This window comes from Labrus mixtus, chromosome 1, assembly GCF_963584025.1.
Source record: "Labrus mixtus chromosome 1, fLabMix1.1, whole genome shotgun sequence".
Taxonomy (NCBI): domain Eukaryota; kingdom Metazoa; phylum Chordata; class Actinopteri; order Labriformes; family Labridae; genus Labrus; species Labrus mixtus.
In genome coordinates this window covers 8673586-8690333 of record NC_083612.1, presented here as the reverse complement: position 1 = coordinate 8690333, position 16748 = coordinate 8673586, and the positions used below count along the sequence as shown (strand labels likewise).

General features: G+C 41.0%; 2 protein-coding genes across 7 annotated transcripts; both read right to left on the bottom strand.

Annotated features, from left to right (window-relative positions):
• Positions 1–261: 261 nt before the first annotated feature.
• On the bottom strand, positions 262–4220 carry ptpmt1 (protein tyrosine phosphatase mitochondrial 1). The gene is made up of 4 exons (XM_061054651.1): positions 3955–4220; positions 2800–2880; positions 1796–1987; positions 262–1621 (listed from the first exon to the last, which is right to left on the bottom strand). Exons 1-4 carry the CDS (start codon positions 4099–4101, stop codon positions 1493–1495), a joined length of 549 nt encoding a protein of 182 aa, XP_060910634.1. The 5' UTR covers positions 4102–4220; the 3' UTR covers positions 262–1492.
• Positions 4221–7118: 2898 nt separating this feature from the next.
• On the bottom strand, positions 7119–16296 carry prc1b (protein regulator of cytokinesis 1b). Of its 6 annotated transcripts, none has more exons than XM_061052974.1 (15): positions 16144–16296; positions 15814–15946; positions 14071–14193; positions 13703–13936; positions 12994–13164; positions 12638–12787; positions 12379–12526; positions 12162–12298; positions 11596–11691; positions 11344–11490; positions 11143–11253; positions 10898–11011; positions 9424–9603; positions 9255–9289; positions 7119–7996 (listed from the first exon to the last, which is right to left on the bottom strand). In XM_061052974.1, the coding sequence occupies exons 1-15, from the start codon at positions 16152–16154 to the stop codon at positions 7948–7950; spliced, it is 1839 nt and encodes a 612-aa protein (XP_060908957.1). In that variant the 5' UTR covers positions 16155–16296; the 3' UTR covers positions 7119–7947. The 6 variants fall into 6 exon arrangements, with proteins under 6 accessions (XP_060908957.1, XP_060909277.1, XP_060909019.1 ...); XM_061053294.1 differs by having other exon boundaries at positions 9501–9603; XM_061053036.1 differs by lacking the exon at positions 9255–9289.
• Between the last annotated feature and the right edge of the window lie 452 nt (positions 16297–16748).

The window sequence follows — 16748 nt, the reverse complement described above, 5'->3', positions numbered from 1 at the left end:
TTGAACTGTTTTAGCAGACATCAGACGAATCTCTCTGTCTTGATTTTTGTCTGATTATTTCATCTTTGTTCATTTTCTCATTGAATAAAAGTTTAAGGGGAAGAAAGAAGTAGGGGAAAGAGAGGGAGAGGAATCAGTCAACATGTGTGACTTAAAACATGAGAGAGGTAACGCACAGTAAATATTTAAACATCTGGATCTGAAATATGAAAAAGCAGTATGAAAGTTTCCTCAACATGCTCAAAAATAAAGGAGAAGAGACGCCATTAGACTGTATTTATTTCACAAATATTTTATTTCAAATCATTGTCAATGTTTTTAAATGTACGAGGAAACACCAGAATCTGGAAATACAATATTTATAAAAAGTAACTTTTTCATAGCAGAAATATGAACTGAAGTATCGTCCTCCTGAAACACTGAAGTCTGAATTCAGCCAGTTTGCAACACGTCTTCAAACTGGAGTTTTTATTTATTTATTCATGTTTTCATCACAGTCGGCATTGCAAAGGATTTGAGTCTGAAACAGAGCTAAGGCTAAGCTAACACTCAGAGGGGTCAGAGGTCAGGAGAACTTTCCGAGTGTTAACTTGAAACATTCCTGAATGTAGTTTGAGTTTTAAGAATTGCAGACTTAGAGGAAATGAGTTCCAGCAGCAAGCAGGAAATCTGATGGTCAGGTAATTAAAGGAGAGAAATTGAACTTTTGTATGATGACAGATTGAAACAAATCTTTTAGAACATCACTGGTAGAAAATGACTTTTCTTTGCTAGCTGAGGCGCCGCGTCCACACAGCGTTTTTCCAGGCAGAAAAGTGCTTGGCTGTGCACGAAGCATTTGTGCGCTGAGAAGAAAAGCGCTGCGCGGCCTTCCCGTCTCCATGACAACAGTCTGTTGACAATGACAGCTGTACGACCGACACTGCGCCGTTACTTTTTGCCGCATGTTTTATATCTGAGATCGTTTTTTTTCCCCGATCAGACGCGGAGCAAAGAGGATGTGGATACGAGGCACGATTCTATAGGGAATATTTTAGATTTTGAAAAGAGCACCAGTGACGTCAACAGCGTATTTCTGAAAAGTACAAAAAGAATTCAACTCAAAGAGGTCAGGGCAGCCTCACAAATGGGCGGACTGGTCGGAAAAAAAAAAAAACGCTGGGTGTTCGAGTCTCTTCTCTGGGCAGCCGCCTGCTGCTGTGAACGCTCACGCTTCATTGAAAACAATTGAAAAAGACGCTAAGAAAAAAACGCTAGGTGGACACGGGGGCCGGACTTGATTTGAATCGATGTCAGCCATTCTCCAGTAAAGCTCTTGAGAATAAGATTTCATAATTTTGTAGTAAAACAAACGACTAGTTTTGGCATTTTGTCTTCAGTGACTGAACACAATAACGTGGAGGATTTGTGTCAATTGGAAAAAAAAAAAAAGGCGCTGAGTCCACTTTGCCGGCTGAGATCATAACGAGGTCGGACCCTCTGCTCCGCTCTCTCAGCTGGACTCTCCGCACACCTGCTGGTAGTAGCTCCTCAGCATCTCCAGCTGAGCCGAGCGCACCAGGACGTGCGGCCGCACAGACGCCAGGTTCTGAACGGCCTCCTCAGGAGTCCAGCAGTGTAACTGTCGGGTTAAAAGAAAAACACACACAATCGATTTCATTGAATAAGACTCATGGGATAAAAAAAACGGAGAATGTCAGAATCTCCTGGATGATGACACCAGTGTGAATGTGACCCTCGTTGGTCCTACACTGTAAATAAATTCAGGCTGAACCTCCCGTGGTGAAATACTGACCCGGATGAGGTACGCAGCAGCCAGTGTAGCGCTGCGGGAGCGTCCGGCCTTGCAGTGGACGTACACGCTGCTCCCCTGCTCTCGGTGCTGCAGGGCAAACTCCACTCCTCGGTGCAGATTCTCCAGGCTGGGAACGCCGGTGAGATCAACGGTGCTCAACCTCAGCTGCTCCACACCTGCAGCCTGCCACTCCTGAAGGCCAAGCACCAAACACATCTCGAATGAACTGACCTGGAAATCCGCCATGTTTTCCATGGCTGCCTGGCTTCTAGTCAATCACAGCTCTCTAAGTCCTATCCCGTCTAAAGCTCTCAGGCTGCACCGGACAACAATTCAGCAGTTTGTGTTATAGACTCATGTTTCAATTATTGTGTTTCAAAAATGCAAAAGACAAAGAGTTATGAGTCCGTTATAATTTCCCAGAACATAAAATCATATCTTCAGATTAGATTAATCAGCCAGCAGAGGGCGCTCTCCAGGGTGTAAAAGGGTGACGCATGTACATGAGAAGTCAGTAGAGTGACCATCTTGTCTTCGTTATAAATCTTTTGATAACTGTATTTGAGGGACTAACACAATAAATGGGTGTATTTAAATCTATACATCTCTACAGACCGAACATAGATTTAAGAAAGATATCGGCCGATACATCGGTAGGTATATCGCTATCTGCACTAAAAATCCCATATCGGTCTAAAAGTCAATAAACCGACGATATTCAGTTAACTTGTGTTATTTTAAAAAAGGAAGAGCAGAAAATTCCCACAATGTAGAAGCTGAAAACAGACACTTAAAGACTTCAACTGATCAATAATGAACTGATGTCTGCTCTAAACAGATCACTGATCTTCTGCAGAACATTGGACACAAACACAAGACAGCCACGTTAGAATTGATGGAACTTGTTTTTTTTAAGTTAATGAATATTTATAAATCCTATAATAAACACAAGCCTGACTGAGTCTTCAACATGTTACGTGTAAAAACTAGCGACGTTAACTCACCTCGGCCGAGTTGCAGAAATATTTGGTTTCATACATCTCGTTCATGGTGATGACACCGCGAACGTTTTCTGCTTCTACCAGCTGGAACAAGAGAGAAGGAAGAAATCCGTCGTCAGAGTGGACGACACTTTAACAGACGAGCTCACTGAGACCGTGAGGCTGCAGGCAGTGACGTCATCATGTGATCTACTTAAACTACTGAAATGAAACCTCAAACACAGCAAAGTGTTAATTTAACATGGAACAAGAGAAGAGAAACAAAGAAACAGTCAAGAAAAGGAGAGAGAGTGGAGCTGCCCTGTCCCCGCTTTATTATTATCATCTTTTTTTATCTGGTTTTGTGTTGAAAGAAAAACTGATTCATGACTCATATATGTATTAATTTCTGAATATATTGCATCTCTTGTTGTCCTTGTATTATTATTATTTTACTCATGCACATTCATTAGTACGTTGGGTTCTAGTCAATGAGACAGAGTAGGGAGGGATTCAGCATCCTATAGGAAAAAATTGCAGCAAACTACTGAATATAAATCATTAAATGGTGTGAATCAAAAGAGATTTAGAAGTGGGCATACCTTATGGAGACTGAAAATAAGTGGGTATACTCCATACACCTGGATATACCTGCACTACACCACAGTGCTGAACAACTCAAATAACTCATCTGGTTCGTCTAATGTAATTCTGATGTCAATTAAAGAACTAAATATATGTTTATTAATCGATATACTCCTTTTGATGTTAACTTAACTCCGTGTATTTGTAAACAAACCAGGCCATTAAAGCTGATTCTGATTGTGTTGCCATAGTAACCGACTATTTCAACATTATGGCTCAATCATAAGACTGTAAATATTAATGAACCAAAATTACGACTTAGCTTCATAATTCCATTTCGTGCCATTGTTCATCATAGTTTAAAACCATGTTGGTATAAATAATATGAAATGACCTTTGATGCACATAAACAAGCGAGCCGGGATCCTACAGTAGAAAAAAAAAAAAACATGCAGTGAAAACAAAGTCATACATCCACCAGTCATGTTGACTTCATGGTTATACATAAGAGAAGAAGAAGAAGAAGAAGAAGAAGAAGAGGATTGTGTTCAGTGTTTGCAGGTGAAAGAGGATTTCCTGTTCAGGCAGTCTGACCTGTTTTGTCATGGATCTGAACGGCAGCGCTCCCAGGATCACGGTGTCGTCCACTCGGTCAAACCAGCGTCTGAGGGACACTTTCTCCATGACAACATTGTAGGTTAATGTCGGGTAGAAGAGCAGCCGTGCTAACGCGCCCGACATGGCTGAGACTCCTCTGAGCTTTAAAAGTCGGCCGGCGTCGCTTTAACACACACTGTTATTGAGAAAGGTGTGAGTGAAACACGCTCTGAAGTCTGACATGGTCACATGTGTTCCTCTAACAAGGATGTGTGTTCGTTCCTCCCCCCCTGGAGCCCGGATGTCTGGTCAGTGAATAGCGGGACTTCCGGTACGAATCCTTCAGAGTAAATTCCGTGATCTCCACCAGCTCGATTAAATGGCAAATTAAACCCCTTTTATTTCCTTTCTTTTTTTTTCTTTTTGGTTGATATTTTGTTTGTTATTTTGGGGGAATTCACATTTTTTTACGCTCTGTAACTTTAACTGGTTCTTAAATCTAAGCTCTTTTTTTATTATATGTGTCACTGATGGCAGATGTTTCTATGTACAGTGTCCATCAGTATTAACTAATCTCAGGGATGGGCAACTTGTGTCACAGCAAGGAGCCACATTCATTTAATTCTCACAGCTAGAGGGCCAAATTGTAGAATACAAAAACGATTCCAATCAATTATGTCTCAAATTTAACTTCAACATATACCAGTGATCAAATATTATTATGGACATATTTCTGGTTTTCATGATTTCATGGCAGATTTAGTCATGTTTTCTTCATGTTTCCAATTAATTGATATGTAAAAATTGTTCTGAGGGACACCTTGAGGGTTGATGGGGGCCGCATGTGGCCCCCGGGCCGCCAGTTGCCCATCCCTGACTAATCCCATTCATACACGACCGATGAAGCAGCGGGAGGAACATGGGGTTAAGTGTCTTGCCCACGAGTACACTTTGGATATGTAGCTGCAGAAGCTGGGGATCAAACCCCCAACTTTCCAGTTGAGAGACGACTGACTCTACCACTGAGCCACAGCCAATAAATGTTTGTTTGCAACTTAGACAGCATGCAGGAGGTTACCTCTATGTTTTCAATGACAATTAACTCTCCTGAACATCTGTCTTATGAAATGAATGTGTGAAGGTTTTTTCTTTTTTTTAACACAAATTTAAAAAAAGCAGATGCTAAAATGTTGGTACATTCTTTACTGGTTTTATTCTGTTTTTATTTTTATTTTATGTTTCATGACTTATGTTAAGCATGATGAATATCATATCAACATGTGTTTATTTGTTGTTGTTCAAAATCAATAAATTCTCTAAACCACTGTACTTAAATATCATACTCGGTTTAACTCTAAATTTAGATTAAAGGGAAAGTTTTTCTGCTGAAATGATGAAATATACAAAGTATAAACTCAGTTGCAGTGCTTTATTACAATATATCTAGAATTATTTACCAGACACCTCAGAAGGACGATTGAAGAATAAGTTAGGTGGTGTAAAAATACATCATGGACGACTGATGGAGACACACATTAATCAGAGCAGGGAGACGTCTGAACTTCATATCACAAATTCAAAGTATGCAGAGACAGATAACGGCACCAGATGTTCATCAACGCTGATTAAATTAATCAAGCTTTGATTAATTTACCTAAAATGGTATAAACTAACATCAGCCTGCCCTGTACATTAAGCCTGCCTGAAATCCACCTGAAGCTTTAGTCTTCACTTTCCTGATCACTACATTTGAAGTCAACTGTAGGGTTTTTATTTTTTCCCATCTTTTGAAAATATTGCTTCACACATCCTCACTGAATCTTTGTGTTTATCTTGGTGTGGTTAAGAGATTAGCTGCCTTACTCAGGCGTGACCTATCAGTCTTGCAGGTAAACCTTTAAGTCTTCCAATCATAGGAATCTGCTGACTGCGAGGTCGGAGAGACAAAGACACTGAAAAGGAATCTTTTGTAATCCATGTTATCTGAGATTTTATTGACAAAATGTCTCTTGGCTTCAACTCAAGCTAAAAAAAAAGTGTTAAAAGTCAACAATCTCAAGACAAGACTTTCCGATCAAACGATAAAAGCCTCAATTCATTTGTGTGCTTTAAATCGATAAAGAACAGATAAACCACCAAACGGAGACATATGATAGCGCCTTACATCTTTTTTTTTTAAACAGATGAATCAGATTCACCCACATTACACTTTGCAAACTTGATGGACTGAATTTCTTCTTAAATGCTAATGAAAGAAAAACAAGCAGAAGTTCAGATTTTCAAAGATACACTTTTTTGAGCTTATCTTTAAATTATATTGTGAACATTAAAGGTGACATATTCTCCTCCAGTTCAACAAGTTTAAATAAGTCTCAGAGCTCCCAAAAACATGTGTGTGAAGTTTCTTGTTCTAAATCCACTCTGATCCTGTATTTGATCATGCCTATAAAACTCTCTATTTCAGCCCTGCTCAGAACAGGCTGTTTCTGTGTCTGTACCTTTAAATATGTAAATGAGCTGTGTCTGACCACGCCCCCTCTCTGGAAGGGCTTCAGTGTCTCTGGCTTTCTCGCTCTATGTCCTATTGTTTATGGTGAGAAGGCAGACTCAGAGGGCAGAACAAACACCTAGCTGTGGGAGTGTCACCCACCTGGGGGAGGGGTTACTGCCCTTTGTGACGTCATGAAGGGAAAATCGCCAAACAGTCTGTTTGAGCACACATTTTCTGAAAAGTGGAGCAGGCAAAAGGAGAGAATGGACTTTTCTAATAACTGAATAACTGGAGTGTTTTTGTAGACAGATAGGGACACATATTAGTGTTAGAAAAACATGGTGACGTGGATTTTGCATCATAAGTGACTTTTAAATCTAGTGACCTCTCCATTTCTAAATTCCCAGCTTTGACTCTGCTGGGTGTAAAAACTAAAACAAGTCCATAGGTAGGATAGGGAAGTATTTGATCACGTCAGAGTGTCAGGCTTTGTGTTGAAAGAAATTAAGCAGGAGTTAAATAAATTGACTGGTTGGAAAAAAAGCTCCTGAATGAGACAGACGCAGAAAAGGAAAGACAAACTGGAATATCAGTGATGTTATCATAAATTCATGTTTTCTATCTGATGCGTAAAAACTATTAAAAGTGTAAATAGAGGATCCAATAAAAACACATTTCAGTTATTTATTTTAAAGTGAAAAAACATTTAATGCATTTTGACAAGCTTTTTTCAAATCAGTCACAATAGTGTATTGAATCCAAATGATTGAACTATATTCAAACTATAGCGCAGCACCTATACATGACATGTCTGTTTAAACAACTAGCTTATTGTCAAACAGTCCTATGAAGAGAAGGAGTGGAGACAGAAATATTTACAGCATACATACAAATATAAAAACAGAGTTGGATGACAGTGAGTGTGCTTTGCAAAAATATGTTCTAACTAAAAAAGTGCATAAGTAGTATTCATAATACATTTGGCCTGTAACCCCAGATTGCATAAATTCAGAAAGAGACGATTCTTTAACTTTCTTTCGTTTAAATGTGCACTAATCGATGCAGACATTTACTGCCTCTTTATACATCTAGAGAGCCAAAGCAGTGTTACAGATGGAGGTAGCCTGTGACCTCCAGTGCTTCTAACGAACCTATCATTGAGAGCACCCAGTCTGTGCTCATCAGCCTGGCTGCTCTATAAAAGGAGGTGCTCTCAATGATAGGCTCGTTAGAAGCACTGGAGGTCACAGGTTACCTCCATCTGTAACAGTAGTGTTAGTTACAGACATGTTATCCTCATACACACAGTGATGGACAGCGCAAAGTCTCATTTATATAACAGCTGTTCAAAGTGTTCACCACTGACTCAACACTTAATATATTATCACCTTCATTTACATTTAAAAGCAGGTAGCAGATATCCACATGGGAAGGAATCAGAACTTCATTGAAAGGGCGACGATGTGAGCGGGGAGGTCAGAGGTTGGTGCTGGTGGAGTTCAGGACGTCGTGCTGGATCTTGGTGTTGGAGGCTTTGGACAGGTCTCGCTATAGAACCAAAAAGAGCAGACATTAAAGTCGATTCCTCTCGTGAAAGTTTGACAACCAGGAGGAGCAGGCGACTCAAAGAAGCATACAAACAGGCACACTTTTTATTGCCATGAATTGAGCCACTCTGAAAGCTGTTAGTGTCATTAGAGAGAAAAGGACGACTCAAAATGTTTAAACTGTGACATAAAGAGAGGAAATATTCATTTTTATGGGTCAAACTGTAGAAACTATCCTGATGTGAAGGGCTACTCAGTTTTGGTTTGCACATTTTTCTTGACCCTGAACTGTCTTCCTTTATACAAACCATGTCTTCACTGCAAAATGTCTGTAAAGAACTCTTTGCACCAATTCCTGAAAAGTCATGACAGTGCAGGAAAAGGTCCACATTTTTATTTTACATTCACTGAATGGAACTGCACCAGAAACCTTAAAATGTAGAGCATTTAAATGAGAGAGATTTTGTGTTCAACATCTCTGTTGACCTGATTATGTTTTTGTTTTTTTTTAAATGATGGTTTGTGAATCATGGTGATGCATTAAATTGAAGATTCTGTGTCAAGACCCTCCGCAATTTATGACGAGAAACGACACTGGATTAGATTTGGTTTGCTTGAAAATATGTTGAAAGTAAAATTGCAAAAATAAGCGATAACTGACTGAAATAAAAGAACTGAGCTGAAACATGGCTGGAATGATTCTTACATTAACCAGAATGCTTTCTGAAGTCTTAGGCCTCGTGTCTACTTGGGTTTTTTCCGGGCAGAAAAGAGCTGGCTGTACGCTACAGACCACTTGCATGAAGCGTTTTTGCACTGAGAAGAAATGCACTGCACGTCCGTCCTGTCTCTATGACAACAGTCTGTTGACAACGGCCGCTTTATGACTGACACGGCTCCGTTTCTTTTAACAGCATGTTTTAAATTTGAGATCGGACACGGAGCAAAGAGGATGTGGGTACAAGACACGATCTGTAGGCGGCAAAACTACAGGGAATATCATACATTTGGAAAAGAGCGCCGGAGATGTCAACAGCGCCTGCTGCGTCGAACTCACTGAAAACAATTGAAAATAAACCGCTGCAGCTCAGAAAAAAAACGCTAGGTGGACACAGGGCCTTACAAAGCGACTGTGTTCAAGTTTAAACATCACCTTTTCTTGAAGGGTAATTTCCCCCTTTGATTAGAGGCATGCAATAACTGCAAGTCATCACAGGATTAGTGGCATTAACACTTAGCTTTAAGGATTCCAAACACACCTTGACTGAACAGATTCAGTGTTGACCAAGTCCCTCTATAATATAAATGTACATCATTAACATGCTTCATCATCGTCTGATAATTAAACAATCATTTTAAGAGTCGAACTGCACATGAATGAGGAAAACCATGCAGAGAGAATTAATTAGAGCCAAAAAATTAAATTACCACAAATTCAGAATATGTGCTGGCAACAGAGGTTATGCTGAAGTTAGGCTGTGGACTAGCGGAGTTCAGCAACCCACCACTCAGAGGGGTCCCCTTCGACCGGACCTCGTTCTCCTTGTTACAGCCCTGCAGTCGTGGGTTGGGGGGTCTACTGCTACCGGGCGTCCGCACCGCTGGAACCTGGAGGGCGCACAGAAGGAGAGAATAACATCAGACAAGTGGAGCAAACAATCACTTCTCTAACGTCAGAAAACAGCAGTCAGTCAATGAATGGAGGAGATCACGAGTCAACTTTCATTTTGTCCATCAATTATATCTGCACTATTGGTTGTTGTTTAGTTGTTGCTGTACCAGTGTTACATGATGTAATGCTGTGTGTGTTTTGTTTCTCTCTCTCTCTCTCTCTCTCTGTGGCACTGCAGGTTGGTACCGTCTTGAGTCCCTACTGCAGCTGGTGATTGAGCTCAGCTGATACCAACTATTAATCAAAACGTCCTCAGCATAAAAAGCAGGAGAGGTGAGAGCAGTCACTAGTGGGTCGTGCAGTGATTGTGTGGAAGTTACTTGTCTGACGTCGTCATAGTTCCTCCTGTTAATCTGAGTTTTGTGTTGGTGTTTAAATTGAGTCAATGTTTGGCTTCTCTTGAGTTGTGTTTGATAGATTTAAAAAGTTTGGCATCTTTTTTCTTCATTCATGATTTTCATTGTCACTCCTCTCATCCCCTAGACATCTCAGGGAACGTAAAGTAACAATCAGTGTTCACAGATCAATGCAGGAGCAACAACACGGCAGATACAAACTTCACAGAGCCCCCTTTACTGACCCTTCGGTGTTTTTTAAGGTTTTCACCAGGAGTCCATACCTCTAAAAAAAACAGACCCGAAGATAAGGATGATTAAAACAGCTGAATAAAGACGCAGAAGGAACAAGTCCACCCCACTCTAAGCCTGAAACAATCAACGGGTAAGGAGTATGACACACGTTTAAAAGGTCACATTTAGAAAGTGTGGAAAAGTTTGTGTACCAACAGCCATACAGAGATTGTGATCCCTCAACCAAGAACTTAAACATTGCATCAGAAACCGTGTGAGATCGGTCTCCCTGGTGTGATTTCAGGCAGGAGCTTCACACACGCACACACACTGCTGATCCACAGATGGCTCTGATGTTACACATTACCACCGTCTCCCCCTATGATGCTCTGTCACTACTTCAGACGGAGGATCAGGGACAGAGCCACTTTACCCCACCATGCCTCCTCTGTGTTATACATTGCAAAACGAGGTGCAACAGGTGTTAATACCACGCATACAAATGGTTATATTCCAGCGCCAAATTAGAAGGAAGACTGAGAGAAGTACCTTGACTCAGGTAAAAGCATTTTAAGTATATTTGTTTTGGTTCATAAGCACTGTCAAACAAAACCCTGTTAAATAAATACTTCTCCATTATGTTTGTAGTTCTTTGACCAACCTTGTTTGCCGAGAGCGGTGGGCGGGGCACAGGCGAGCGACAGACAGTTCCACCAAAAGCAGAGCGCATGGTGCTGTTAGAGGTGGCACTAGAGATGCTGGCAGTTGCATTAAACTGATAAAAGAGGCAGAGGGAGGGAGGGAGGGGGTTAGTGCCCACAGAGCCAGGCGACCTAACAGAATTCAATTAGTCTTAAAGAATTGATAGTACCAGTAGTATAAACGTGAGCCACAAACTTGGTTTACCTTGCGTGTTTTGTTTGGAGTGGTGGTGCCGAGGAATCTGCGTTTGGTGGGGGTGCGTACAGCTGTTCCATATAGCATGTCCACCTCAGTCTGTTTGCTCTTCTTCAGATGCTGTCAGGAGTTTGTCAAAGAGACGTGTCAACACATTTTCCACTAAACATACAGGTGTAGCCCACTACGCAATAAGGGGGATTTGTTTACCCTTTCTTGTTTCTCCTTCTCTTTCTCGATTCGGTGCAGCTCCCACTGCTCCTCCACGTACTGCAGGAACTTCTGCCCGCTGACCAGGAACTCCTGACCCTGTTCCCTTTCCCATGCGTCGATCTCGGCTTTTAGTTTTTTCTCAAGCTTAAAACAACAACAACAACAACAAAGACACTCAGAAATGAGTTACTGTGACGTAAAAGATATTTCATGTTTAGACAAAAAAATAATCTACGTCCACATTTTTACCTTGGGCAGACTTTTGTGCAGCTCAGACCTCTGCTTCTCCTCTTTGAGAAGATTCCCTCCTCTGTTTGCGAATCTTGTCGGATCTGTGGCTTTTTTCTGAGAATGAGAAACAAGGAGGAGCAGGCGAAACACAAAAAAATAAAGATTACATTCCCCTTTTGTATGAAAGTTCTGAGAGCTTCCAGAACCCCTAAATTACAGGTGGTCCCCAATGGGCCTCCTGCGACTTACTGCAGTCTTCTTTAGGTTCAGACTTTACTAATTTATATCACCCACAATTCATTACATTCAAGACAGAACACCTTTGCTGATCAGAGGTTCATATCTGTTGCAGCTGTATGTTTCCCTGTGCTGTTTGCCCAGGTGGAGTTGGGACTGCTGTGCCTCTCAGTCAGGGATTGTCTGTTGGGTTTGTCATGTTAGTAATAAATCCCTTGACTTTGACTTGGTTAAGGTGTTTTAAGTATTTTACTGGGTTTATTTGTGTATTGTTGTTAGCCCCATAGGGGCGTAACAATGTCCATGCAGAGTCCTTCATAAATCAAGTCCAGAGTCGGTGTGCTCACCTCCAGCTCCAGGAAGAGTCTCCAGCTGTCCTCCCATTGGTGAACCCCCTCAAAAAGCTCTCTGTGGTCCTCGTAATGCTTCTTCAAGCGCTGGATCTCAGCATCGTGCACGCTCAGCAGCTCTTCAGTGAAGTCCTCTGAAACAGTCAGAGCACTTTGATAAAGTCCAATATTCTTTTGAATGAAACCATTTTAAATGTAAAGCAAGAGAACCTACCGCTAAAATATGGTGCAAAATCCTGCCGCTGGTCGATGCTGAGGAAGCACCTGTCCCAGAACACAGCGATCTCAGAGCGGATGGCTTCTGTGACATTTCGGATGTTTAGGAGTTTGAGCTCCTCTAGACGCTGGACCTCTGCTCGCAACTGAGGAGGAAGAGTAAAGTGTAAACTGAAGAACCAGAAGCCACAGAATGGACTGTCATAAAAATAAATGTAGCGTCGAGTCGGTGGCTCAGGACACTTGTAACTTCTCACCGCTTCCAAGTTCCTCTTCCTGGATGTGACCATGTGTTCGTTGAAGGCCTCCCTCTCCTCCTGCGGCACCTGCAGTCTGTCCCACAGCTGCTGGATCTTCTCCCTGTGACTCTCACACATCGCCTCGTTCTCTGCTTTACGCTCCTCCAGCTGCAAGAGGGACAGAGACACATCAGTCACCAACAACTCCTGCATTAACTGTGACCATGCAACAGTTAGTCAGGCTGTAATTAAAGACGTACCGGTGAGGGATCCCTCAGTTCACATATTTCACTGGACTTTATTAAAGAGGTTAAACATCAGGCAGTCAACATGAAAGCCTGATTATAAATCCAGCACTGTTTTAAAACTCTCACCTGGCAGAGAAGCAGTTTGAGGGATGTGATATTGTCTCTGGAGAGGCAAAAAGAGTCCTCGTCCTCACAGACCACGTCCTTCTCAAAGCTGGTCTCAGGGATGTGGTCCAGCTGCTCCATGTGCAGGATGATCTGCCTTTTGATGTCTGTGAACTCAGCATACCGCCTCGCCTGAAACACACACAGGTATGGATTAGAGGTTTACGAGAGACAAGAAAAGTTATGCGATGCTGCTATTCATAGTTAAATGCCAGATAAACATATTTTCTTGTGTTTTACTTTTGGTAAAATATCTGAAAAACAAAGAGATGTCAAAACAAATTTTCAGTTCATGATTTGGGGGTAGTCTTGCCAATACTTTTATCCAGTGACCTTCAGGCTTTTCCTTTACACTTTCTCAATTTCTTGAAGTGATATGATACATCCCAAGTGTCCCTAATATTATGATTTAGGAGAGGAGAGTATGTTAACAGCTCAGGGACATGTGGCAAACACTTTGCTTTTAATATCTATTCTCAAATGTCATGTTTCAAGTAGAAGCATGTCAACCAGCAAGAGAAACTATGACCTTAAGAGCCATTTAACGAGACTTCTGATATAAAATACCCTGTGTGCATTTTGATCTTTTCTAAGCAGCTTTAAAAGGGGTCCAAAGATGAAAGGAGGGTTGACACCGCATCAACCAAACAAAGCAGATGACCCCTCTCACCTTCTCTTCGTTCTGGTTGGCGATGTGCTGCCGGAAGCTCTCCAGCTGTTCCGGGGAGGGGACGGAGTCGGGAGCGATGCCGTAAGACATGGAGCACAGGATGTCGCACAGGTCCTGGTCCTGCTCCAGAAGAAGCTTCAGCTGCTGCATCCGCTGAGTCTTCTCCTTCGTCAGAGCATCCACCTGTGTGCGGATGTTTTTCTCCTGCTGGAGCATGCTGATACCACTCTCCTCCTGAACATACAGAGGAGATAACAACAAGATGTTTATTTTATAAATAAATAATGTTTATTTTTCATGATCAACCAAACAATGACTACTTTATTATTGGATTAACAATAACAGGTAGATGTAAAAGGTTTTGTTACCTCAAACAATGGCAGCTGAAGTTCCAGACAAAGCTTCTCCATTTCTGCCCTGCATGTTTCAATGCTGCTCATCAGCCTGTTTTTCAGAGACTCCTCTTCTTTGACCATCATTTCCAACAAGTTCTAGTGAATAAACAGAAGAAAAAAATAAACATTCTGCAGATGGTTGTGTGTTGATTTAAGAATCAATATCCAGTGTCTCAATCTGCTGACAGTCCCTTCTTCACATATGAAAACATGGAGAAACAGATTTCTTATAAGATAAAAGATAAGATAAGATATACTTTATTCATCCCAGCAGGGAAATTTAGGTGTTCCAGCAGCCAGCATACATACAAACACACAACACAACACATATATACATACATATCTCACCCATACAAAAAAACATGAGCCCACAATTTACAGTTTGATACATGATATATGCAACTCAGGCTAAAGTTTAAAAGTTTAAATGTCTTCTGTCCTTACTTAAAGGGGAGTCGTTATAAAGTGCAATTGCAGTAGGTAAAAAAGTATTTTTAAATCTGTCCTTTTTGCAGCTTAGCTGCTGTAGCCTCCCACTAAAAACACAACAACCAACAACCTAGCACCTGTCCTAGGTTTTTAATGCACACTACAGCTGTTTGCTAACCCTTCAGAAAGATCATAAGACCATAAAGGGCCTTGTTGCATAACATTACGAGTTTTTCTTCCACTTGTTTGCATAGGAAGCTTTCTTGTCAAATATAAACCAATATACTGTTGTTGTTTTTGTCTTGAGGGAAAACACTTTTGTAAATAGCAACGGTATGACTTTTTCTGTCTTTATCCTTCATTCCCTTAAGACCCAGACATCAAGGTTTAAACACAGTTTCTACCCTAGAGCCATCACTGACAAGAACACCCCCCCCCCCCCCCAACAAAACTTACATTTAACACAGCATGTGTGCCAATATTTTATGGCGCAGTAACAATGTACAAATAACCACGCTTTACATATTTAATGTGCAATATTGTATTTTTCTAAAAGTGTCTCATGTGCAATATATATGCATTTTTTGTCTTTATCCCTGTAACATGCATTATTACACAGAGGTGCAGAGTTTTCAACAACACTGCCCTAGATTTATTTTCTTAAAAGCTTGTTTTTTATCTGCCTCTGTCAATGACTTTTAAAAACGTTTATGGATGTGAGGGTGTTGCTGAATGTGATGAATTCCCCTCTTGTTTTGAACTATGTGCAATGACAATAAACTAAAGGTGTTCAAATGTATTCTTTTAATTTTGATGCCTGCATGCCCAAGATAAGTCAGATATCAGCTTTTTTTGGCACCAAAATACATTTGCCTTTAGCTTTTAGTGTGCTCTGGTACTTTCTTTGGATTCTGCCGGAGATAAGACTTCCATCGAATAATAAATTGATCTGCCTTTTCATATCGTACTGCCTTGATAATCCATGGGGGGGGGGGGGGGAATGCAAAAACACATTTGTGCACTTTGTTTTAAACTGATGGATGATCCACACGTTTCAGTTAGTGGACAAGAAATACAGTGACAAGTGTTTTTGCTGTGTTTTGAAAGATCTTGTGCAGTATGGGTAATGTGTAATATATGGTCTCTAGTTTGACCCTGGACTGACCTGTTTCTTCTAAAACCCCCCCACTCACCCTCCTCTTCTGTCGAAACCTGTTTATAACGCAGGTCAAGTGTTAACCTCCTCTTAACTATCACACGCCAGCAATGAAATGGTTGATGTCTCACCTTAATGTGGTTCTTGACTACATTAGTCCTCTGCAGTCTCTGGTCTTCTGGGATACCGATCTCCTCCCAAATGTCCTTCAGGTGGATCAGCGCTTTATTTAAGCAGGACACCGACTCTGCTGCGAGCACCTCGCTAGAGAAACACAGAGACACCCCCCCATATAAAACCAATAAACTAATTCAACTGTACCGTGTACAACTTCTACAGTAAACCAAATTCACTATTATGTTCGAGCTAACCGCTACTGCGAGGATAAGCTTGCGTTAAGTAAGTACATTTAAAGTATTTTCTGGGGGCATACGTACGTTTGAAATACGTTTTAATCTTACCTCCGCCTCATTGTATAGTCCAGACTTGTTTGCAGACTTCGTGAACAGTTTAAAACAACTTAAACTTGTCAAATAAAAAGACAAGCGCCGCGTTGCCCCCTCGCTCTTGAGTCCAGTCCAGTCCGTTGCTACCCGACAGTTCAAAATACGCGTGCAGCGGCGTTCCGCTCTCTGATTGGCTCCTTCTACAGCCGCGCTTCGACACCGCCCACCCGAAGCTTTAACAGCCAATCACAAGAGCAGCCCCGCCCCTCGAAAAAAACAACCCGAGAATGAAACAGACGCCAGTTTCATGCAGGGCGTGGTGACGCAACAACAATGACACTTTTGTTAATCGTGATTTTTTTTGAGAGAATATTTAGATTAAATGTAAATTCTTTATACACAAATTTAGTTTAAAGTTAACACAAATTTTGTTGTACTTAAAAATCTTTAGTATTTGAAAAATGTGGAAAAAATAAGTGCCTTGGGACTCTCTGAAAAACTTGAGTTTTACACACGTTTTATTTAAAAATTATGATAATACCACATTTTATTTATAAAGCACTTTACATCAGACAAAACAAGTTGAAGTAAACAAAAATTACACAACATTTTTTTCAAGT